This window comes from Tupaia chinensis, unplaced genomic scaffold (assembly GCF_000334495.1).
Source record: "Tupaia chinensis unplaced genomic scaffold, TupChi_1.0 Scaffold000078_1, whole genome shotgun sequence".
Lineage (NCBI taxonomy): Eukaryota > Metazoa > Chordata > Mammalia > Scandentia > Tupaiidae > Tupaia > Tupaia belangeri.
In genome coordinates, this window is record NW_006159539.1 from 4,989,499 (window position 1) to 5,014,348 (window position 24,850).

Below are 24,850 nucleotides of genomic sequence, written 5' to 3' on the forward strand. Positions count from 1 at the left end.
TTGGCCGAGGGACAGGTCAATCGGGTCAGAAGGGCCAGGCAAAACCAGAACCCACTCACCCGTGTGCAGCTGATTTCTTTACTCCGCATAGTTAGGTTCTGTGAAGTCGGGAAACCATGAATTTGTGAACACCGAGCCATTGCTCCTGGGGAGACAGAGCGAGGTTCCTGCCAGCCTCTGGGTCACATTTTTGTCACCCAGCCGACACGTTCCCTTATCTTATGTGTCTACTTTAAAGACACCTTCTTTAGCACGTGTGTGGATTCTCTAGCACCGAGCTCACGGCTGACAAGGCCGGAAGTCAGACTGATGAAGTCATCTAACGCCCGCATGCTAGGCCTTCTTCCCGTTGGGAGCCAGACAGCACTTCAGCACTGGGCTTGGGGGCCCACGGTGAACAGCACAGTCATCCACAAAAATGTGGATACATGGCACACACACCAAAAAAAAAGGGTTTTAGGGCACCTAGTTAGAGTCTGAAAACCCAAAACAAGAAAGCAGAGCTTTGCGGGCCAGCCAGTGGCATGGTGGTTAAGATAGCCGAATCCCACATGGCTGACTAGACAGTTCAAGCCCCAGATCTAGTGTCTTGGGAAACACATCAGGCTTGTGTGCATGTGTACCCAAAATCCTGACAGGAGAAGGGATTGTGGTGAGGCCATCCTCCCTTGGGAGGGGGGTGTGCGCGGATTGTGGTGAGGCCATCCTCCCTTGGGAGGTGGGTGTGCTCTCTCTCTCTCTCTCTGGTGAGCGTACCCCCATAGCAAAATTAGGAAGGAAAGAAGGGAGGGGAAGGAAAAATAAATAAAAGAAGGCAGAGCTTTGCCCTGGCCCACCTTAGTTGGGAATGTGTTCATCAGACAACTCAAAATGTTGACCTTTTGTCCTGTGACTTTGAAAAGTACTACAATGATTGGTCTGGGGTTCCCAAATAAATTTCAGTGACGAGACCAATTCATAGAGAATCTGCAAATAACCAGGATTACTTCTTATATCAGTGCACCGGCAGAGGAGTAGCCAAGTCACCATTTCGGAATACGTAGGATTCGCCAGGCGCAGTTCCAGGCGTTGACTTGTACTAACTCACTGAGTCCTCACAACAGCCTCCGGGGTAGGTTTTATTTCTATTTCTTTCTTCCAAGAAAGGTTGGACTGCCGCTTGGTCTTAGCAAGGAGGCTATCCCACTTTTCCCATCACTCACAGTCTAAAACTAGCCCTGACAGACCCTGGGTCAATGGGGAAAACCGCATGAATATTCAAGAGGAAATGGGGAATTGAAAGAAAGATTATGCCATGCTGGGCAGTCCTGGGGGAAGGCACCAAGAGGCCTCTGGAGCCCCGGGGGCTTGCTTGGGAGCATTGGAGCCACTCTGCTCTAAGGTATTAATGGCTCAGGAGGACTTCCTGACCCGTCGTCCCTGGGGCACTTTGATTCCTGAGCCAGCGTGAGGGGAGTGCCCCATGGTACTGAGTGTGAGGCCAGGGCTGAGCCTTATTTCATGGGTTCCACCTGGTGACAGGGGAGCCCCTCAAAGAGCAGCTGGTTGGGAGCAGAGCAGAAGAGAAAACATCGCCATACCCTCATGGAAGATCTGCTTCCTGTTAACTCAGCAGGTTGAACAGTCCTGTGTGTGTGGCTCAGATGACAAAGAGCCGCAGAGGACTGACTCCACTGGACCTCACAGGTGTTGTCCCCAGATTCATGGCCTCACTACTCCCTAGCTTTCTCCTTTGCCCCTGTGCCCAAGCAGAGACACCGGGCCTTCTCTCAGTCCTTCCCACCCTACACACACACACTCACACACGCACACACACGCACACAGTGTCCTGGCCCAAATGTTTAAACAAGACCGTGGCAAAGGCATGGGATGTGGGGAAAACAGGAACGCATGAACCTCAAAAGAGCCAGTCTGGCTGATGTGAGTACTGGGTGTGAGTGCCCACTCCATTGACCTCAGGCACAGGGGGTGGTCCAGGCACCCTCTGCCTACCCAGCCCCTGCACCACCTCTGTGAGAACCCCTACCTCCAGGGGACAGTGGCGCTGCAGAAGGCTTGAGAGATCTAGAAAGGGGCAGAATGTCTGCCTGGAAGAGGCACACTGACAGCATAACACTGCTACACACACACACACACACACGCACGCACGCACACACGGAAAAAGCACAATAGTAAAAAAAAACACCAGCATCAGCATCTTCTGGTAGGGCTGAGCTCAGCTCTGTGGGGCCTGAGAACACCATGGAACTGCACGGAGCCGTATGTGCATGTGCATGAATCCAGGTTTGCTGTGAACAAACGTGTCCATTGAACTCCATGAATGTAGGAGAGCACATCCTACATTTTAGGAAAACATTCACTCACAAAAGGACTGAATTCAAAAACGGTAGCTTGTGAAAGCCCTCACGTCTAGAACACCATCTCTGACAACTCTAGAACACCCACGTTTTATTCTAAGATGGATTCATTTGAGAAACAGGAACGGCATGTAAAGTGAGGAATCGTATTACACCAAATGCTGTGCACCTTACTGTCCAAAAGTGTGAGCTCGATTTCCTTACAAACCGTGGAGGAGAGTGGCTCGTGAAAGCACTTGCTCCGGTGCGATGCTGCACGGCAATGACTGCACCGCAAAGGGGCCTGCCTGTTTCGTCTGCTTTCCTGTGTGCTCCTTACGCTCTCAGCTTAGCAGTGTTTGGGTTGGAACCGCCACAGAGAAATACTTGAAAGTCTTTTTAAAATTTTTTTTCAAAATAGAACTTCAATAAAAAAACACTTCTATGTATTAAGTTTGCAAAACACATTAAACTTTGGGAGGGTTTTCAGAGTCAATTAAGCACTTTATCCTTTCTTTGCCTGTACTCAGGCAAAACCGTCCTGTGGGTGAGGGTGAGGAACCAAGTTCCTTCCGACTCCATTATCCAAGTCTGGTCACCTTGGTATCTGAAGAATAAGTCAAGGGGACCAGCAGGTGGCGTGATGGTTGAGGCACTGGACACTCCCACATGGCCAACCACAGTTCGAGTCCTGGATCTGGTGGCTTGCTTTCCCACTTTCTCTCTCTCTCTGTCTGTCTCTGGTCAAATTAAAATAAAATGAATAAATAAAATTAAATAAAAACAATTCTTTAAAAAGAAAAAGAACAAGTTAATTCAATGCAGTATATGTATATATACTATTGAATCTGTATGTCGGATGTGTGCTAACTCTTGGAAACACAATGGGATGACAAGATGTAGCTCCTGTCCTGCAGAAGCAAATGAGACACAGAGAAATATTTAAATATTTAGAGGTTTAAGAAGCATACATAATATTTCTAGAGGTATAAGAACAGGAAGCTATACATGCATTGGGTGGGACAGCAACTAATTCAGTTAAGAGAGTATTAGAGGTTTTTGTTGTTTTGTTTTGTTTTTTAGGAAAAGTAATATTTCAGTTAAGAACTAAAGCTTGAGCATAAGTGCAGGATCTTATTGTTTTTAAAAAAAATCCAAAGTTTACCCTCTTTCTGTGTGTGTGTGTGTGTGTGTGTGTGTGTGTGTTTTTCCTCCAGTGTAAATAAAACTACAGTCCTGAAGGCATGTTTAAAATTACTATAAATGGCAGGCGGGGAGTGGTGGGTAGATATGGGATAGACTGAATGTATTTATCACGTTCTACTAGGTTGTTGGAAAAGTCATGGTGTATTTTTTCTGGTTTTTTTGTGTGTGTGTGCAAAAATGTGTCATGACTTTCCCAACAACCTAATGGAACAAATCCTATCTAGTCCATCTTGTTCACACATATGGATACATGGACACACTCTCTAATAAGAAATTGAGAGAACATGTAGGTTACCTGTGGTGGACAGATTCTAGCAGGACCTTCAATGATTCCTGTCTCCTGGTAGTCATCATTGTTTGGTGTAGTAGACACAATGCTGTGTGTTCACCAAATCTTTGTTAAAACTCCTTCCTGTATCCTGCCAGAAGGCTACAATTCCTAGCATTCTTGCAAGGGACAGTCAAGTGACTCATGCTAACCAATGGAGGGGGTGGAAGTGATAGGTATTACTTCTTGGTTAGCCAGTGAGACACTCCTGTGGATCCTCCAGCCTCTTGGCTTCCCTGTGGGTAGTTACCATTGAGACTGTTATGACATGCAGAGCCACGAGATCAAAAGACCCTAGGTCAGCGAACCATCCCCAAAAGGACTGCTACCCTGGAGAATCAACCAACCTAGGTCAGATTTGACATGAAGAAATTATTAGACCTCTGAAAGTTTTGTTATTTGTTATAGTAGTGTAAACCTAGTCTATGCTGACTAATACATTTGGGCCATAAAGTTCATGGAATTGGGAAGAGAAAGAAGACAGAGGTAGGTGGAGCCTACATTATGAAGGTCACGCTTATGGTGCCATGGGTTTCAAACTGTACCCTAAAGGCCATGGGCTGATTAACGTAATACTTGGTACAACAATGACATGATAGGATTGGCTCTTTGGAATGATTCCTCTGGCTGTATTTGTAATCATGGAAGCAAAAGAGCTCCTGATGGCCTAACCTGGCAATGAGTGATAGTGGAAAGAGAAAAAAAAAGATGGAGTTCAGACTTATTAGAAAGTACAATGGATAAAATACTGTTCTAGTCCATTCTGTTGCTAATTACAAAAAATACACGAGTCTGGGTAATGTCAGCAAATAGAGATTTATTCAGCTCATAGGTTTGGAAGTCCAAGGGGCCACATCTGGTGAGTCTCTGGCTGTATTTCAACATGGTGGAAAGCAGGAGTGTATCTGTGCCCATGTATCATTCCTCTCCTTATAAACCCATCAGGAGTCAGTCACGGGGGCCACACCCTGATAGCCTGAATCTGAAACTCCTGAAAGCCCCAAATTTCAACACCATATTTGGATTAAGATTTCACCTTCTCTGTCCCATCACAACCAAATCTCAACACATGAATTTTGAGGGGACATATTCAAACTTTAGGAGATGTCGTGAACGACTTTAAAGAGTAGGGTGCTGAAGAGTGCCAAGTCAAGACTGGCTCAGATTCCTGACAGGTGACATGGGTGCTAGAAGTGTTATTCACTGATATAGGACACAGGAGGAGGAAGGTGGTGGTGGGGGGCAACACAAGGACAATGGCTTAGTCAGAGACACTGTGGACTGGAAGTGCCTTCGGATCTATAATCAAGATTATAACTTGGGCTAGAAATTTATTGATTCATTGGTACATGGTGGATACTTGAAGTCATGGAAGTTGATAGCATGGGTAAAAATAGCTAGCTACCTGTTCATTCACCATCTATTCACATCTCTTTATCAAGAAAATAATCTAGGGACCAGCAGATGGCATAATGATTACATTGCTGGACTCCCACGTAGCCCAACATGGTTCGAGTCCCAGACTTGGCAGCTTAAAACACACCAGGCACACATGCATGCATGCTCTAAATCCCAAGAGGATAATGGAGGAGAAGGGATTGTGGTAAGGCCAGCCACCCTCGGGGGGGGGGATTTCTCCCTTTCTGTCTCTGTCTCTCTCTCTCTCTGGTGAGTACACATGCCCTATAGAAAAAAAACTCTTTAAAAAAGAACAAAAGGAATCTAAATATTTTATAATATGCATATACTACATATATAATCCTCCCAAGCAGCAAAAACATCAGAAGTTTTTTCTTTTCCTCAAAAAACAAAACCAAGAAGCACTTATTGTGAGCCACTTCTCATTTCTGCCTGGGTCTTCCCCATTTGCTCATATGATTCGGTGGGTCTGGCTTGAAGGAAGCCATGTTTTCCCGGCCATGTTCTTTAACCCTTCCACTGTGACCTTTGGCCTGAAAAACTACCCAGCAGCCCAACTGCTCCATGGCACTTTGATATTTGGCCCTAGCCTGGGTCTCCGATTAACCATCAAAGCAAGAGTGGCACTTACTCAGCATTTCCCATGAAATGGCTAAATGCTATTTCATTAAATACGTGCCAAAGCAGTGTGCTTCTATTTTTTAAAAAACTAAGAAAGAAATCAAAAAGATTTCATAAAATGAGTTCTCTCCAAATTCATATCTGGAGCCAGGAAAATAGAGAACAAAGTATCCAGTGTTCTGAAAAGCCTCAATAAGGAAAATGGGACATTTAAAAAAACTGACATGAAGTTTTTGATCAGGTAGAGATTACTGATCCCAGAAGATAACTTAAGTTCAAATGTTTTATTCAAATCAGCCATTCCTGACTGAAATGATCAAATGGATATGATTTTTATTTTTTTATTTCATTTTATTTTTTTTTGGAGAGGTTTTCACTATAGGGCACATGTGCTCAGCAGATAGACAGAGAGAGACATAGAGACAGAAAGAGAGAAATCACCCCCCAGGGGGGATGGTCATGTCGCAATCCCTTCTCCTCCATTTTCCTCTCGGGATCTTGGGCACGCATACACACACGCCCAGCGTGAGTTTTAAGCCACCGGGTCCGGGACGCGAACCGCGGTCGACTACGTGGGAGGCCAGCGACATAGCCATTACGCTAACTGCTGATTCCCTGATTTTTAAAATTCTAGGAATGGGCCAGCAGGTGGCATGGAGGTTAAGGTGGCTGGATCCCACATAGCTGAACTCTGTTCGAGTCTTGGACCCAGTGGGTTGAAAATCTTGCTGGGAACGTGTGTGTGCCCAAAATCCCAGGAGGAGGATGGAGAAGGAACTTTGGTGTCGTCATCCCCCCAAGGGGTGATTTCTCAATTTCCTGCCCCCCCCCTTTCCTCTCTCTCTCTCTGGTGAACACACACACCTCATGGCAAAAACTTTAATAAATAATAATAATTTTTAAAAGGTCCTGGATTCTTCATTTCCTTTGGTAAATTTCTAATGTATCAGGTAGAAAATAAAAATTGATAGGGGAAGGGACAGCTGATGGCGTGGTAGTTAAGGCAGCTGGATCCCACATGGCCAAATGCATGGTTTGAGTCCCAGAACCTGTGGCTTGAAAAACACACCGGGTATGTGTGCATGCATGCCCAAAATCCCTAGAGGAGTGATAAATGGAGAAGGGATTGTAGCATGAACACTCCCCATGGGGGTGGTGCTCTCTCATTTTCCCTCTTTCACATTCCTTCTCCCTCAAGTTTAAGTGCCTTCTGGCAAAAATTTCAAAAAGCAAAAAAAAAAAAAATCTGATGGGATATGCAAAAAAAAAATCTGATGGGATATGTAAAGTGGCTACCCTGTGAATATGTGCAGACAAACACGTTATGAGAGGTAGTAGAGGAGAGAAGTGAAGAGGATGGGTGTGAGAGAGAGAGAGTCGGAGTTCGAATCCCGGCTCTCCCATTTCATGAACCATGGACAAGCTACTCAAGGAGTCTTACTGCATCTCAGATCCTTATCTGAAAACTGGGCATCAGATCTGCCTCACACCATTGTTTATGAAGATCGAAATGAGTTGATCTGTACAAAAGACTTGAAATAACATGGCACATAGTAAGCACACAATAATGCTATTATTCTAATTTATTAATCACTAATCATTTATTTTATTGTAGACACTGAATGTACAACTGTTTTAGAGAAGGGTGTGTGTGTAGGCAGCTGGTGGAAAAGCATGCTGTCATTAATTTACTAATGTACCATGGACTCCGAAGACGGAGGGTTTAGGTCTCCTGGTGGAGGTGACCAGTCTGACCGACCTCGGGATATGATTTACGAATTGTAAATCACTTCCAGGTAACCTGGGTAACACTTAAATGGGCAGTGGAGTACCGTAAATGGTCTGAGTTCAAATTCTGCCTCTGCCACTACTTGGTGGTCTGATCCTGGACAAGTCAATGAGTCTCCTCTGAAAAAGGGGAATTAGCCCATGCCCCTCCTGTGACAGGGTCACTGTGGACCCCAGTGGGCCAAAGCACGTGACGCATGCATACCCTGGGTAAGGCCAAGGGCTCATCACCGAGCCCAAGTGACCCTGTTACTGGGCACTGGGCCTCACTCCTGGCTTTCTCCTTCTTCAGCAGCTAGAGTAGGACTTGCTCAGAAAAACTTTTCGATACCTGGCAGCAACAGAAGCTTGAGCCGGGCTCTCTCCTTCATGAATGAGCTTGAAAGTAAGTGGAAGGGTTTTCTGTTCACCTGCCAGAGGGAAGATGTGCCACATCTGAGTCCACAGGACAGTGAGGGCCCATGCTCGGGCCTGCTGATGTCAGTCAGGAGCGGCCATCAAATGGGACATTTAAAAAAACTGACATGAAGTTTTTGATCAGGTAGAGATTACTGATCCCAGAAGATAACTTAAGTTCAAATGTTTTATTCAAATCAGCCATTCCTGACTGAAATGATCAAATGGATATGATTTTTATTTTTTTATTTCATTTTATTTTTTTTTGGAGAGGTTTTCACTATAGGGCACATGTGCTCAGCAGATAGACAGAGAGAGACATAGAGACAGAAAGAGAGAAATCACCCCCCAGGGGGGATGGTCATGTCGCAATCCCTTCTCCTCCATTTTCCTCTCGGGATCTTGGGCACGCACACACACACGCCCAGCGTGAGTTTTAAGCCACCGGGTCCGGGACGCGAACCGCGGTCGACTACGTGGGAGTCCAGCGACATAGCCATTACGCTAACTGCTGATTCCCTGATTTTTAAAATTCTAGGAATGGGCCAGCAGGTGGCATGGAGGTTAAGGTGGCTGGATCCCACATAGCTGAACTCTGTTCGAGTCTTGGACCCAGTGGGTTGAAAATCTTGCTGGGAACGTGTGTGTGCCCAAAATCCCAGGAGGAGGATGGAGAAGGAACTTTGGTGTCGTCATCCCCCCAAGGGGTGATTTCTCAATTTCCTGCCCCCCCCCTTTCCTCTCTCTCTCTCTGGTGAACACACACACCTCATGGCAAAAACTTTAATAAATAATAATAATTTTTAAAAGGTCCTGGATTCTTCATTTCCTTTGGTAAATTTCTAATGTATCAGGTAGAAAATAAAAATTGATAGGGGAAGGGACAGCTGATGGCGTGGTAGTTAAGGCAGCTGGATCCCACATGGCCAAATGCATGGTTTGAGTCCCAGAACCTGTGGCTTGAAAAACACACCGGGTATGTGTGCATGCATGCCCAAAATCCCTAGAGGAGTGATAAATGGAGAAGGGATTGTAGCATGAACACTCCCCATGGGGGTGGTGCTCTCTCATTTTCCCTCTTTCACATTCCTTCTCCCTCAAGTTTAAGTGCCTTCTGGCAAAAATTTCAAAAAGCAAAAAAAAAAAAAATCTGATGGGATATGCAAAAAAAAAATCTGATGGGATATGTAAAGTGGCTACCCTGTGAATATGTGCAGACAAACACGTTATGAGAGGTAGTAGAGGAGAGAAGTGAAGAGGATGGGTGTGAGAGAGAGAGAGTCGGAGTTCGAATCCCGGCTCTCCCATTTCATGAACCATGGACAAGCTACTCAAGGAGTCTTACTGCATCTCAGATCCTTATCTGAAAACTGGGCATCAGATCTGCCTCACACCATTGTTTATGAAGATCGAAATGAGTTGATCTGTACAAAAGACTTGAAATAACATGGCACATAGTAAGCACACAATAATGCTATTATTCTAATTTATTAATCACTAATCATTTATTTTATTGTAGACACTGAATGTACAACTGTTTTAGAGAAGGGTGTGTGTGTAGGCAGCTGGTGGAAAAGCATGCTGTCATTAATTTACTAATGTACCATGGACTCCGAAGACGGAGGGTTTAGGTCTCCTGGTGGAGGTGACCAGTCTGACCGACCTCGGGATATGATTTACGAATTGTAAATCACTTCCAGGTAACCTGGGTAACACTTAAATGGGCAGTGGAGTACCGTAAATGGTCTGAGTTCAAATTCTGCCTCTGCCACTACTTGGTGGTCTGATCCTGGACAAGTCAATGAGTCTCCTCTGAAAAAGGGGAATTAGCCCATGCCCCTCCTGTGACAGGGTCACTGTGGACCCCAGTGGGCCAAAGCACGTGACGCATGCATACCCTGGGTAAGGCCAAGGGCTCATCACCGAGCCCAAGTGACCCTGTTACTGGGCACTGGGCCTCACTCCTGGCTTTCTCCTTCTTCAGCAGCTAGAGTAGGACTTGCTCAGAAAAACTTTTCGATACCTGGCAGCAACAGAAGCTTGAGCCGGGCTCTCTCCTTCATGAATGAGCTTGAAAGTAAGTGGAAGGGTTTTCTGTTCACCTGCCAGAGGGAAGATGTGCCACATCTGAGTCCACAGGACAGTGAGGGCCCATGCTCGGGCCTGCTGATGTCAGTCAGGAGCGGCCATCGAAGCATCCACACTGTGACTCAGTGGTCATCTGCTGGGCACAGCAGGCACTTGGAGCTGGAACACTGTCCTTAAAAATCAACTCAACATTCAACATAGCCAAGGCCTTTTGCCAATACAGTGTGTCAGATTTATTGGGCTATTCACAGGGAAGCATAAAACACGATGAAGAAAGACCAGATGCCATCCATAAGGTCAATAAACAAAATATTTAGCAATTCTTAGTCTCGAACATTGCATTCCATTGCAGCTGAGGAGTGTAGGCAGTTCCTGGACATAACTGCGACGGATGCAATTTCTTGATATTTTTAGCAACATGAAGCACGTACACTGAACCAATGACATTTAGGACGGTCAGCAGAAAAGAAAACCCTATTTTCATGTGAGGCAAGAAAATCATTTATAGGTACAAAATACATTATAAAGAGAACACACATACAAAAGTCATTAAGTTGGTCAGAGAGCAAGGATGTCACAGAACAGCACACTGAGAGAACATGGGTGTGAATTCATTTCGGTTATGAAAGTATGTCCGAAGTTGGAGTTACATGTTTACTGAGGTAAAGGCACGATCACTTCAACATAATTAATGGGGAAGAATCCCGATTCCCCGCGTATCATCCCTTCGTACCAGTTTTCATCTATTTGATTGGTTAATGTAATGATGTCCCCTTCTTTAAATCCTAATTCTCCTTGGTTTTCTGGCTCAAAATCATAGAGACCACGACAGCAGGGCTGGTCCATGGGAACGTTAGAACCTGTCCATGTGATATGGAGACAAAAAGTACAAGTTAGCGCGACAAAGCATCATGGGAAATTGGAACACGGGAAAATACTGTGAGATCATTCGCAGCAGGGCCCTGCCTCTTCCCCACAGTAGTGCTGGTGGCACCAGCTTGCTGGTGCTCTGTGAGGTCTCCAGTCTCCTCAGCCCTCCAGCTCCCTTTGCTGACATCCTGGGTCCAGGGTCTGTCTCATCTGCACTCCCAGGCACAGAATCCATGCCCAGCCCATCTCTTTGAAGCGGCCGCTCAGTTCTGTCTGAAGTCCTAAGGGAGGGACAGAAGAATCGCACGGCCCAGCCCCTACCTTCAGGTGGAGACTAGATACCACTCAGGAACATTCACAGAATGCAGGTGTGTATCACTCATGGCTCAGCAGCTCTGAGGACCTGGGCAGTCAGAGAGATCTCCTTAGAGCTGGTGATCAGGAGCTGGGACGTGGGCTCAAGCCCATGGAAGGATGCAGACCAGGAGGAAAGGAACCATGACAGGTGGGAGTAAAGGTTTCCAGACCACCCAACATCTGGAGTTATTATCCCAAGTTTGAAGTTTTCAGAACATTTCATTTATTTTCTCTTTGAAACATGCACAATTAATTTATGATGAAAAATTCCTAAGTGGGACTTTGATGGTCACGAGACATACATTGTTCTAAGATATTTGACATTTAGTGTCAATTTACTTTTCTATTATTTTTCCTAAAAATTTGAGGAGCCCCCTTTACCGTACAAATATTGATTTTTTTACCTACCATGTTTAGTACAAACATTATTCTCAGCTTATCATCTGTTTTTTCATTTTGTTTTTATAGTGTGTGCTGGTGATGGGGCAGGGGACCTGGGCATTAGAATTTTTAATTTTCCAGGTCTTTTCAGTATCCAGTGGAAATTGAGACCCACCAGTGTAAAGGCCCTCCTCTTCTTCCATTTTCTTTTACCAGAGCTTGGGAGTGGGTAAGGAATTTCTGCTGGTGGGGAAAGGGAAGGAAGGTTTGGGCACTTCCCCTCCAGGTATGTGGCGACTTATAGGTAGGTCAGCATTTTCAAAGCTGCACCCACCAGCTCTGTAACTTCTAGAGCCTTCTTGATGTTTCTAGCATTTGGTTGACCCCTTCTGTGACAGATCCCCATCTGCATCCATGTTTTTTAGATTCCTTCTGTCATAATGATGGGAGTTGGAGCACAGAAGGATTTAAATACCGTGGCTTAGCTCATTATTTTGAGTTTGAACAGAATCACATTCACTGACTGCAAAGTACTGGACAATGGAACACTTCTGCTCCAGAACTTCTCATTTCCCCTGGTTGTCGAGTGTATATCTGGGTGGGTAGTGGGGGCCAAGCCCTGAAAACTTATGGGTACTTGAGCCATGAGTCAAAGTCAATTCTATTAATACTGAACGGTTTTAGTGTAGTATATAAAAATGATTAGTATTCTTTAAGCATTTCTGCCACTACCAGTTTTGAACAGAGGAGTCAGGTGCCAAGCCACATGGTCATCTTGGGAAGCATTTCCTTGAACACAGAATGTTAATGCTAGAAGGGATTTGGCAGCCATCCATGAGCCCACCCCTTTTCAAGGAGGCAGCAGTGCCTTCTAAGAGGTCATAGCAGCCTGGCCCCAGGGCTGATGGCCAAGCCAGAATGAGACACTAGGACTCTAGATCCCCGGGCTGACCCACCTTGCTCCATGTCACCCCCATATGATCTATGACACAGCTTAGGATTGCCAAGGCATTTTGTGGGCTATCGCTCTAACACTGACTGTAGGGTGAACTGTATAAATGTGTCTCTCCCGTTTACTCTATAAACCACCTGCAATGACCAAAAAAATACTAAGTGGCAGGCATGCACTCGTGCAAGCCCACCACCTACGTGAGCGTACGTGTGCACTCTGCACGTACACGCCCAATGAATCAGGGAGAAGACACATTACTCACCTCGCACTTCATTCATTCTGGGCAAGGGACCACTGCCACATTGCCCGCTTTGATATTCTGAGAGCTGGAAAGAGACCAGCACTCATATCACACTCCATCAGCAAATGAACCCAAGATGCAGCAGCTCTCCTGGGGGGCCACTGGGCGGAGAGACCCCATTTAAGAGTCCTGTACAAAAGTTCTCTGGCTTGAGTAATGCGCGTGCACCTGGCCCTCCACCCACCTTCTGTGCTGCCCACCACACGGAGTGTCACTCTCGGCGGGGTAGGCACTCGATAAATCCACACCGGCCGGAGCTCAGACTGGCTGTCCCGAATTACACATGCGGCAGGATGATATTCTAAAATACCATCCAATGCATTTTTCATTCTGGTCATTTTTGTTGCTGGGGGTCCTCAACCCAATGAGTTGTGGCCTTCCTTTCTGGCGGGGGAGGGCTGAACCCAGACACGAACAAAGCAGTCAATGTATAGCTTCTAAAGGCCAAAATAATGCCATCCCAGCTGTGAAATGCTGTGAAAGCCAAGCCTTTCAGGCTTTCATGATATTTGAGAGAGAGACAGACAGATAGACAGACAGACTGACTTCTGGGGTCCAAGGAACCAAAGATTGACATACTTAAAGCCTACAGATTGTGTTAAAAGCCACAGAAAGGCAGAGGGAGTTTCCTACCACCCAGAGAAGAGATACGTACGTGGTCCTCCTGAAGGCAGGGAAGGGACCTCAAGAGACAAGAAGGTGGGCAAGGCTGAAATGTTCCCTGGATCCCAGCCTGCAGTGAGAGGGTCATTGGTCCAAATTCCCGCAGGGATTCTGGGAAAAGGTGGGGTCCTCACGTGTTGCCCACAGTGGACCAACATGGAGGCTGGGGCCTAGTGGAAATGGTGGTGGGTGTACTTAGTAGAGAGAGGGCCCTGAAGGAGCTCTCCCTGGTTCTCCATGGATGGAGGGAAGATGAAATCCCCTCAAGTCCCGGTAGGAGGTGAGATGCACAAAGGGACCATAGGGCCGGGGTGCCCTGAGAGTGGGCGTATGGGCAAGGCAGACGCAGAGGCGTGGGCCTCAGGGGTCAGCAGATGCTAGCCCAGTCCCCAGGCCACCAGTGACATGTCACTCTAGCGTGGAAGCAAACTTCTGTGCTTGTCACCGTGACGTTCCGTCAACTTCCCAGTGCACCCCAGAGACATCGTGGAGAAGACGGGAGGAGGAGAGAGAGAAACTTTGAGAAAAGCCAACAGCAGGGAATTTAACTTTGGATCTACCGTGTTGAATCCTGAATTTATGAATAAATGGATGGTCTATGCTTTTGGTTAAGAGAGAATGAGTTACCTTGAGATGGCAAGATTATGTTTTTTTCCACCATTAGAAGAAATGATGGAAAAAAGATTAATTTTTTTTCTCTTTTGGCCAACAGTCGAGATGGAAAAAAGATTAAGTTGTTTCCGCCATCGGCCTAAATGGAGGCTCACAAGCAAGTTCCGTCAGTTAAAGAGAAAAGAAGTTTCTGTCCCCCTGAGTGGTAATGTGGGAATTTTCTCTCCACACAAAAGATAGATCCAAGTCCTGAGGACAGAGCCCAAGCACCCAGGTGGGACGGGCTCTGCTTCCGCAGTAAGGTCTGCACTAGAATAAGGAAGTCCAGCGGCCTGAGTGCCTGGCTTCCGACCATCCAAGCGGCACCCTGAAGCTTCCCGTAAGAAAAGATCAGTCTCACCCACCATCCCGTCTTGTTGACAACCACCCCTTCGTCCCTGCAGTCCTGCAGCCAGTCCTCATCCACCTCCTCCCTCTGCCCGCTCACGCTCAGTAGCTGGCACCAGGAACCTCTGACACACATGCACACGAGCTCCTGGCTGGGCGACGTGGGTCTCCGTGGGAGGGCAGGCAGTGGACACTCCACTCCTGTGCTGTCCAGTGAGAAAACTCAGCCCCTCCTGCCCCACGGAGGAGCCCGTGTTTATTTTCTTACTCCTGAGCCCTGGCCTGAACGTAACATGAGAGCAGGGGTGGGAAAAACACAGTCTCCCTTGTTAAAGCACTGAAACAAAGATTATTTTAACAGAAAAAGGAGTGTCCCTGTTAAACACTTATTATTGAATCTTTGTTCCACATCATTAGGGGAAAAAAAAAGGACAGCCCCTACCACAGGAGTTTAAAGATGGCCGGTCAGTAAGTACTGGGCCAACTGCACAAGGCAGGTAGGGAAACCACATTGTCCCTAGAATAAATTTCACTTCCCTCTTGGCAAAAATACAGGGGGATTTCAGAAAGCTTCAAGAAAAATGAAAATAGAGTATGGGTTTATTTTGGTGCAAAAGACTTTTGAAATCCACGCATAGTATTTTCATGGTGTTTTCTACATAAGGTCCAGTTTCTAGCCATATGGAGTCCCCTCTGACTTTCGCAGCAAGAACATGGTTTAGTGTCCTCGCCCCAGTCCTACCTGCTTTAGCCGAGTCCCTGCTGTACACGGCCCCTCGCAAGTGCAGATGCTGAGCACGCTTTACTCTGGTAGTGGCTGTCCAGTCCCTCAGTTCCTCCTCCCTGCTCAGTGAGAGGGATGAAACGTGTTGACCATGTGCAGGGGTAGTATTCTCAGTGTCCCGGACATTAATGGACTTCATTCCCAGGGAAATCCTATAAGATACTGTTAATTCCCCTGATTTGAAGGAGGGGGGAACTGAGGCAGGCAGAGGTTCAGTGCAATCAAGGGCAGTGCTGAGATTCCGCCTCCTTCCAGGTCCAGACTCTGGGCTCTCGATTAGAATTAGCACCCCCTCTGAAAAGCATCGGCTTGTGCCTTCAATCCTCTCCATTGCTGAGCCAACCCCAGCCAAGGGGGCGGCCTGTCTGCTGGGCTTGAACGAGCCACTGGGTCCTCAGGTGGGCATGCCCCGAACTCCCAGGTCTTGATGGCTCTCTAAGAGCATTCTCCACCCAAGTCCTCTCCCTGATGCTCGAGGAGGCCTGGCTCTAACCAGCCTTGTGAGCCATGTTTGAGGGACTGTCCTACAGAGACTTCCTCTGCACCCTGCCTTCCTCAGTCTGAAATCCTGCTTCCAAGTGAGACTTCAGTTACAGATGGTGTCCACTGCAGGTGGTGGACAGGCACCAAGTAGAGACGACAGCAGAAGGACTGGCATTCCCACAGCCTGGCCTTCTCATGTTCTCTCTCTCGCACCCGTTTCCCAGGGTCTAGAAGCCTGTTCACGGAGGTTACTTTTCCGTTTTTTTTTTTTAAAGTTTGTTTATTTATTTATTTCATTTGGAAGAGAGAATTGGGTACCCTTGACAAGGTCTCGCCACTTCATGATCCACCTCCCAGTCTCCCAGCCACCCAGGATCAGGGACTCACCCAGCAGCGTACTTGGTCGACCCAAGATTTGGACCTGAGCCCCCCACGTGGCTGCGGTAATGTGTAGTGGCACCGTGCCACCTGTGCCCCCACAGCAGGGCCTCAGGGCTCCATTTCTAACCCTGACTTTGAAGGAGGGAGTAAAAAGGGGATCAGTGAAGCAAGAGGTGCCCTTCCCTCTGTGCCACCGGGAATCACAGCTCTTTGTGGTACCTCGGTTTAGATTGTTTTCGACCACCAATGAGCCCACTGCAGTTGTCTCTGCTGAGGACTGACTCTGGGGATTCCATGACCTGGAAACATCTGATCAGAGCATTCCCAGTGAAAGGCCAACTGTGACACCCCACACCTCCCCCACACACCTATGTGGGGCGGGGAGAGGGGGATGGAGAAGGAATTCAGAGAACTCTTTCAACACGAGTCCCTGGTGAGATACGAGGTATGGATCTCCCAGAAGCTACTGACCTGGGAAGGGCTCTTTGTCTCTTAGTAAATGCCCCAGACTGCTGTACCTTTTGAGTTTTTGTTCCTGCTTTTTATAGTCTTTCTCTTGCCTCCCTTGTAGTCAGGCTGCGACCTGTCACTTTTTCCTGCTGTCAGTGGGCCTTCCCGAAGCAGTCCCTCGAGCCTTTCTAATCTGCTGGTTCCAGTCTGCTGTAGGCTGGGAAATCAGACAACCAATTAAGTTACGTTATCAGCCGCTGCACTGTGCGCTCCCCCTCGGTAGCAGGTACCACGCCCAGCACCTCTAACTGTATGACCCTGTCTCATCCTTAGAATGATCTTATGTGGTAGGGTGAAAATTGCTTCTTTTTTTTTTTTCAGTTTGCTAGAGGGCTTGGGTGCATATACTGGAGAGAAACAGAGAGAGAGGGAAAGTGAGAAATCACCCCCCAAGGGAGATGGCCACCCTGCAGTCCTTTCTCCACTCTCTTGAAATTTTGGGCACGCACATACATGCACCCAGCATGTTTTCAAGCCACCAGGTCTGGGACTCGAACTGTATAGTCGGTCATGTGGGATCCAGTCACCTTAACCTCCATGCCACCTGGTGGCCCCAATAATCTTCATTCTTTAGACAAAGAAAACGAGGCCCAGATGTATGAGGTCTCAGAGCCAGAACTTGAGCTTGCCTCTGACCACAAAGCCCACTTCACAGTGAGGCCTGCAGATAAGACCCCTTTTGGCTGGGTGGGCTCCTTTTCTGTTCACTTCCTGGTCTGAAATTGGGGCATTCAAGGGTGTTTCCTCCTTACTTATGCTACCCACTGGGGAGCTAAGGTGCGTATTAATGGGTGGAGTCAGCGGTCCAGTCAGGAATGGACCCCCAGGCTGCGTTAGCAGGCTTCCGTTCCAAAACCAAGATCACCCTGAGACTTGACTTAACCTGCGCCATCCAACGAGGCAGTTCGTATTCTGTCATGTTGGGGCCAAACCCAGTTTGAGACTCTCGAGTTCAGACTCATTCTAAAATACTCACTGAGCGTGTACCCTCGGCCAGGCACCATGGTCAGCCTTGACTCAGAATGAGCACATCTGGTTCAAATTCCCTTCAAGAGTTAGCATTTGGGTCTAGTGGATGACGTAATGGGTATGTAGCTGGACTCCCACATAGTCAGCCATGGTTTAAGTCCCAGGCCAAGGGCTTAAATCTCACCCCGGGCGCGCGCGCGTGTGTGTGTGTGCGCCCAAACTCCCAAGAGGAGAATGCGGGAGAAGGGACTGCAATGTGGCATCCCCACTGGGTGGTCATTTCTTGCTCTGTCTACGTGTCTCTCTGTCTATCCAGCAAGTGCATGCACCCAATAGCAAAAATCTCTCTAAAAAAAAATAAAAGAAAAAGAGTTATCATTCATTTTTCCCACTCTAGAATCTCAAACTGTGATAGCAAAATTCTTTTGAACCAACACTTACCCTTTAGTTTGACCCAGATGCAATCTTAGGTATAATCTGATAAATACCTTTCAAAACCATTTTTTTCTTTTCTTTTTCTTTTTTTTTTTTTTTTTTGAGAGGTTTTTGCTATAGGGCGCGTGCGCTCGCCCGACAGACAGAGAGAGAGACATAGAGACAGAAAGCGAGAAATCACCCCCCAGGGGGGATGGTCACACTGCAATCCCTTCTCCTCCATTCTCCTCTTGGGATCTTGGGCACGCACGCACACGCACCCGGCGTGAGTTCTAAGCCACCGGGTCTGGGACGCGAACTGCGGTCGACTACATGGGAGTCCAGCGACATAGCCATTACGTTAACTGCTGGTTCCCTCAAAACCATTTTGTCCCACCTCTCTAAAATACTGATTTTTGCCCATTAGACAAAAACTGGACACATTGGACAGAAATTTTACATTCCTGGGTCCTAGATTTGCGTTAGGCCCATTTGGGGTCCCAATCTCCTTATCTGCAATTTCAAGTCTTAATCTATGACAGTTAACTAGTACACTACTAGATAAAGTCTAGTAGAAAATTATGAACTATCTTTCTAGAAATGATAATTCTGTATATATCCACAAGATTATCCAAATTATTTGCCAGTGGAATTCATGCTTACTCATTATACGCTAAGAAAATACTTGGGTGTGGTTTGTTTTAACCTGAATGCCAATCCTCCACAATTTATAACAGGTTCTGTAGATGGGCTTAATGGGCAGCATGTGTGTTCCCTACCAGACAAAACCTTGACTTGTCTATCGAGGTGACTTTGCAGAAGTGTCAGGAGCTGCAGCCCATGTGTTTCTCAGAACTTCCAGGGAAGTGACCCTTTTACTGTTGGACTGTCGGAAAAGTCATGACACATTTTTGCATAGAAAAACACAGGAAAAATACGTCGTGACTTTTCCAACAACCCGCTACAATAAGGTCCATCCAGTCGGAGGGCTGAGAAAGACAAATGGCAGCTTCAATCAGAGGTGGCTTTCGGGTTGCCAGCGTAGGGACTGGCTTGCAGATGGCGCCTTGGCCTGCCTCTTGTTCTATGCCATGTAGATTAGTTTAAAATCTGGGGGTTTCACATAAACTATTATGTGTGGCTTTTCTGGACACATCAGAAAGGCTGGCTGTCCCAGGGCCACATTCTCAGGGAAAGGGCAGCTGCCATGGACTGTGGCTCACTTTTCCACACAGGGCAGGTGTTTTCTAGCTGGCTGCAGATTCACGCTCTCTCTCTGGTGTTTTTTTTTTTGGGGGGGGGGGGGGGGTTTGTTGGGGGGGGAGAGAGGTGTTTGCTATAGGGTGCATATACTTGCCAGAAAGACAGAGAGAGACAGAGATAGAAATCGAGAAATCACCCCCTACCAAGGGAGATGGCCACGCTGCAATCCCTTCTCCTCCATTCTCCTTTTGGGATCTTGGGCACGCACACACACACACCCAGTGTGATTTTAAGCCACCGGGTCTGGGACTCGAACCACAGTCGACTACATGGGAGTCCAGCGACACAGACATTACGCCAACTGCTGGGACCATCTCAATGGTGTTCCTGATGTGGAGGCTCGGTATCAGTCATTCATCGCTGGCCTTTCACTACTTTCCTGTCTCTCTCCCATAACGTGGCAGTTTGCACTTATGGCCATGCCCACTGGGCAACTCCAGGGGTGTCATTCATGTGTATTCAAACATGGAGTCCCCCGAAAGGTGCTACCTAGCTGCCCTGTTTGTAATCCCTATAAACAATTGACTTTTTAAATGTGTATGTGTGTGTGTGTGTGTGTGTGTGTGTGCGCGTGTGACAGAGACAGAGAGACAGAAAGTGAGAAATCACTCCCCAGGGTGGGGATGGCCATGCCACAATCCCTTCTCCTCCATTCTCCTCTCGGGACCTTGGACACGCACACAAATGCACCTGGCGTGAGTTTAAGCCACCGGATCCGGGACTCGAACTGTGGTCGACACATGGGAATTCAGCAACATGGCCATTACGCTAACTGCTGGTCCCTGGCTCTAAGTTTTATGGCTGCAATTTTTATCTTCTATGAGTATTCAGCATTCTTTAAAAGTTGAAAAGTGGAATGGTTGAACATTAATATTTTCTATATTTGAAAAAATGTCATGCCAGCCATGTGGCATGGTGGTTAAGGTGACTGGATCCTACAGGGATGACTGTATGGTTTGAGTCCCAGACCCAGCTGCTTGATAAACATGCTGGGGTTGTGTGTGTGCATGCCTAAAAATCCCAAGAGGAGAATGGAGAAGGGACTGAGGCATGGTCATCCCCCCTGGGGGCAGGGGTGCATCCTCACTTTCTGTCTCTCTGTCTCTTTCTGGCAAACACATGCGCCTTATAGCAAAAACCTTTACACACACACACACACACACACACACACACACACAAAGTAGAACTAGAAAACACCTTGGAATATATTAAGTCCGTTTTCTTCATTTAGGAAAAGGTTCGAATTAGTCCAGAGATGTTAGGTAACCAACCCGAAGTCACACGGCTACAATGTGCCAGGATCTAAACTCTAACGTGAGATTCCTGTTTCCTTGTTTATTTCTCTCTTGTTGAAAAGTCCAACTCTAAACCATTCCTGATCATGGATGTCATGGCCTCCCATGGGGCTGGGGCGTGAGAGGGAAAAAGCAGGAGCGGAAGGAAAGAAACAAAGAAAGAATCCACTGGCTGGACAATCACTACCGTCAGAGCTTTGTAAAATTTTAATTTCTTCTTTGGAAATTTAGATGAGGAAAATACATCCACTTCTATTTGTGAAGTGCTCGTCTTCTTCCATTTTCAAACTTCACATTGCACTCTTGAATAAATGTTTATTTTCTAATGTAATCCTAGATATTTTTTTCCAGTAAGGGGAAAGACTTGGGCTCTGCAAATGATTTCCGAGCCGACTTCGAAGTGTCAAGAAATGTATAAAAGTCTCTTTTATTCCTAGAGAGAGTTAGAATGTCTTAATACAAGCCATTTGAGAGATTTATTTTGTCTCACTCTGACATGCCTGTGGCACACATTTGGAACACACATTTATTAACGAATCTCACCCTTCTACATTTCTAAAAACAGAGCCTAGTTTGGAGCATATTAACCCTTCATTGTGAAGCGGTTCCATGGTGCCCTCTTTAAGAATTTCAGTGAATAACAACCACCACAGAAACTCTCAGAAATGAGTCGACAATAAAGGCATATTATACTTTTTCGTCTAGTTTTTAAATTTATAATTAAGTGACAACTGGAAGTCTGATCAAAATTCCCCAGGGGGGAGGGAAAAACCCTTGAGCACAGGTTAAAATTCCTACACTATTTTCTTCCAAATCAACGGTTTTCTGGGAACTACCCAGGCTCATATTTCAGCCCAAGGACGTTCTTGGCCTCCTCTTCTCTTTGGGGACAGAGGCAGGCGCAGCTTACGCCGATGAAGCAGAGTGACCCCACACTCAGGGACTTGGACAAGGGTCGCTCCTCCTCACCAGGGTCTGAACTTGGCTTTTGTCTGCAATCTATCATTTGAAGATGTGATTCCCCTTTCTCCATCCTTGGCTCGCTTATTCATTCTCTTAACTACCTAGTAATGATGTTATCGAAGATTTCATCTCAGTCCCATAACGCAGCCTGCCTAATTGACCTACATCCTTTCATCTCTCTCACTCTCATTTTCTTGTAGAAAGAAGAAATGATGAAGAAAACGTTCTTGGAATTCATTTCTGGCAGAGTCTTGTAAGCTTTGCTTTAAATTGTTAGTGAAATGCTTGACATTTTTCCTTTACTTTATAAACATTATGTGCAAATCATTCAGAATCCTAATGGAAAGTAATTTCCCATTAATGCAGGCTATAAAATGCCGTTTTCTTTTGAAACCGTGCCTCAGAAACCAACAACGCGGGACCCCTTTTCACTCTCAAATTCCATCCACAAATCAACCTGAAGCCTGATGGTGGGTGTGTGAGATGGGACTTCAAACACTGCCAAGGGAAACTGAGAAGAAAGAGGCGGCCCGGGAAAGGTACGGCAGACAGCAGAGGGCGAGCGCGGCAGACGGCAGAGTTTGTGCAAGCGGAGAATCCAGTGGTTGGACGTCGAGACTTCTCAGACGCCATCTTGTGCACATCTGTGATCTCTGGCTGAACATCGCCCTTCTGACAACTTAATCTGCTTAGGGACTGAGCTACTGGCCAAGGAGGAGGGGACAAGACAAGAACATGCACAGCCTAGCCGACGAAGCCAAAGAACTCGCTGTCCTATCGCGAATCAGATGTACACACAGGACTCCTGCTGCGACCATTTGCTTGGCCCCAGATTTCCCTGTGATCATGACTGTCAGGAAGAAATCATTCCTAATGCTCATGAACATGTCGGAGCAGTCCCCGATATTCCTCTGCGATGGTAGAAAAGGAAATCTGAATGAGGCAACATGCTCAGCTCTGCTACTTCCTCGCTCTGTGACCTGGAGAAAAATCTCACTTAGCCTCTCTGAGCCTCCACTTCCTCCTCTGTAAAATGGGGATAAAAACAGCACTAGAAACTCACAAGGTGTTCAGTATGACATCTAAGCCGGAGAAAGTCTCCAGTAAGGGTGGCCGCTGTACTATCATATTGTTACCTACTACTTTGGCTTATTATGAGCATTTCCTTGCAGTCTGTTATGAAGATAAAATGAGTTATGCATAGAAAGTATCAATTATTATCACCCGGTGTCATTATGGGCACTCCAATGTCAGGTCCCTATCCAAGTGATAAATTCAAATACCTTTCATTTTCATAGAGCACGACACGCTCCACCCTGCGAGCAGGAGAGGTCAAATCACAGGAGAGTGAAGCTCTCTCGCGGCGTAGTAAAGCCGGGTGTTTTAGGAGCTCAGCCCAGGTCTTGTCTCCAAGGACCACCCACCTGTTTGTCTGCAAGCTGGGAGGGGAGAAGCCGTGGGGTCCTGGTTCTGGGTCAAAGTCAAGGAAGGAGATGTGACAGTGGGAGGAGAGGTCAGAGAGAGATCTGAAGAAACTCTGCTACTAGCTTTGAAGATGGAGCAAAGGACTAAGAGCCGAGGAATGCAGGCGGCCTCCAGAAGGAAAAAAAAATAAAAGGCAAGAAAACAGATTCCCTCCAAGAGCCTCCAGGGAGAATGCCAACACCTTGATTTTTGGGCTTCTGATACTCTGAACAGTAAGGCAGGTAATAAGTTTGTGTTATTTCAAGACACGCATTTTGCAGCAATTTATTACAGAAGCAGTAGAAAAACCAATATATTTGGGTGAAGAAATTCAACTGTCATCCTACGTAAATAATTGGGAACAATCAAAGAATCAAATAGAAAGGTAAAGTTTCCTCAGAGGGCAGAATAAAAGAAGAAGGAAAACAAGAAGGACAAGATGAAACACAGAGAAAGAGTTTCTAATTGGCGTTTAAAAGGGAATAAACAAGGGGCCAGGAGGTGGCATGGCACGGTGGTTAAGTCACTGGACTCTCACGTAGCTGACTGCAGTTTGAGTCCTGGACCTGGCAGCTTCCTTTCTCACTTTATCCCTATGTCTCTGTCTCTCCCTGGTGAGTCTGTGTGCCCCAGAAAATAAAAAAAATAATAATAAAATTAATTTTTATCTTTAAGAAAAAGAACGTAAGAAGAACAAAGTAGAAAGATTTTTTAAGAGATCTTCCCATAAAGCATGTGAGCTCACTGGAGAGCAAGAGAGACAGACACAGTGAGAGGGAAATGAAAAATCACCCCAGAGGGGGGATGGCCATGCCACAATCCCTTCTCCTCCATTCTCTTCCTGGGATTTGGGCATGCACATACATGCACCCAGTGTAATTTTCCAAGTCACCAGGTCAGAAAATTGAACTGTGGCCAGCCATATGGGAGTCTATTGACATAACCACTATGCCATCTGCTGGCCTAAAGATCTTTACAGCAATTAAAAAAAAAAGTTTCCAGGTTCAAAAACAATGAGTAAGCACAGCTGACCCAGCCTCAGCCAGCCAGGATCACAGGTGTGTGTGTGCATACCCAGCATGTATAGGAAGACTTCAGGACACGAGTCCAGGACCTCCTCATGTGGCTCCAGCATTGTAGAGTGTTGCATTACTGTTGTAGCACTGCAGCTCCCCATAATTTTTATTTTTAGTGTAGAAAACTAAAACACACTTAAAGGAAGGTGTGCATTGAAAGAATATGCAGATTGTGCAGCTTACATGGCCTGAGGGTGTTACAGAGAAGCAATTAGGCATTCGCAGGGAAAGTAAATGAACCCAACATAGTCTCACATATACAAAACTAACTTGAAATCAATTGTGGACTTAAGAAAAAGCACAGGAGAAAGTCTTTTTGTTCTAGGACCAGGCAAAGAATTCCTAAACTTCCCGCCAAAAAATATAATCTATAAAAGGAACTTCCCGCCAAAAAAATATAATCTATAAAAGAACTTCCCACCAAAAAATGTAATCTATGAAAGAAAAAAAAATGTATAAGTTAGATTTCATCAAAATTTAAAAAAACTTTGGGACCAGCAGTTAGCGTAATGGCTATGTTGTTGGACTCCCATGTAGTCGACC

The 24,850-nt window shown here is 46.4% G+C and overlaps 1 protein-coding gene across 5 annotated transcripts in view; it reads right to left on the bottom strand.

The window, feature by feature from the left end:
• Nucleotides 1-9,580: 9,580 nt before the first annotated feature.
• Nucleotides 9,581-24,850, bottom strand: part of SH3GL3 (SH3 domain containing GRB2 like 3, endophilin A3) — a 96,354-nt gene continuing 81,084 nt past the window's right edge. For 3 of the 5 annotated variants that reach the window (XM_006142662.3, XM_006142663.3, XM_006142664.2), the window contains one exon: nt 9,581-11,042. In XM_006142662.3, the coding sequence (XP_006142724.1) occupies nt 10,837-11,042 (206 nt within the window). In that variant the 3' untranslated portion in view covers nt 9,581-10,836. Of the gene's footprint in view, nt 11,043-15,470; nt 15,549-16,871; nt 17,021-24,850 lie in introns of those variants that run through there. The other 2 variants (XR_003548214.1, XR_001369876.2) reach the window with 2 other exon arrangements.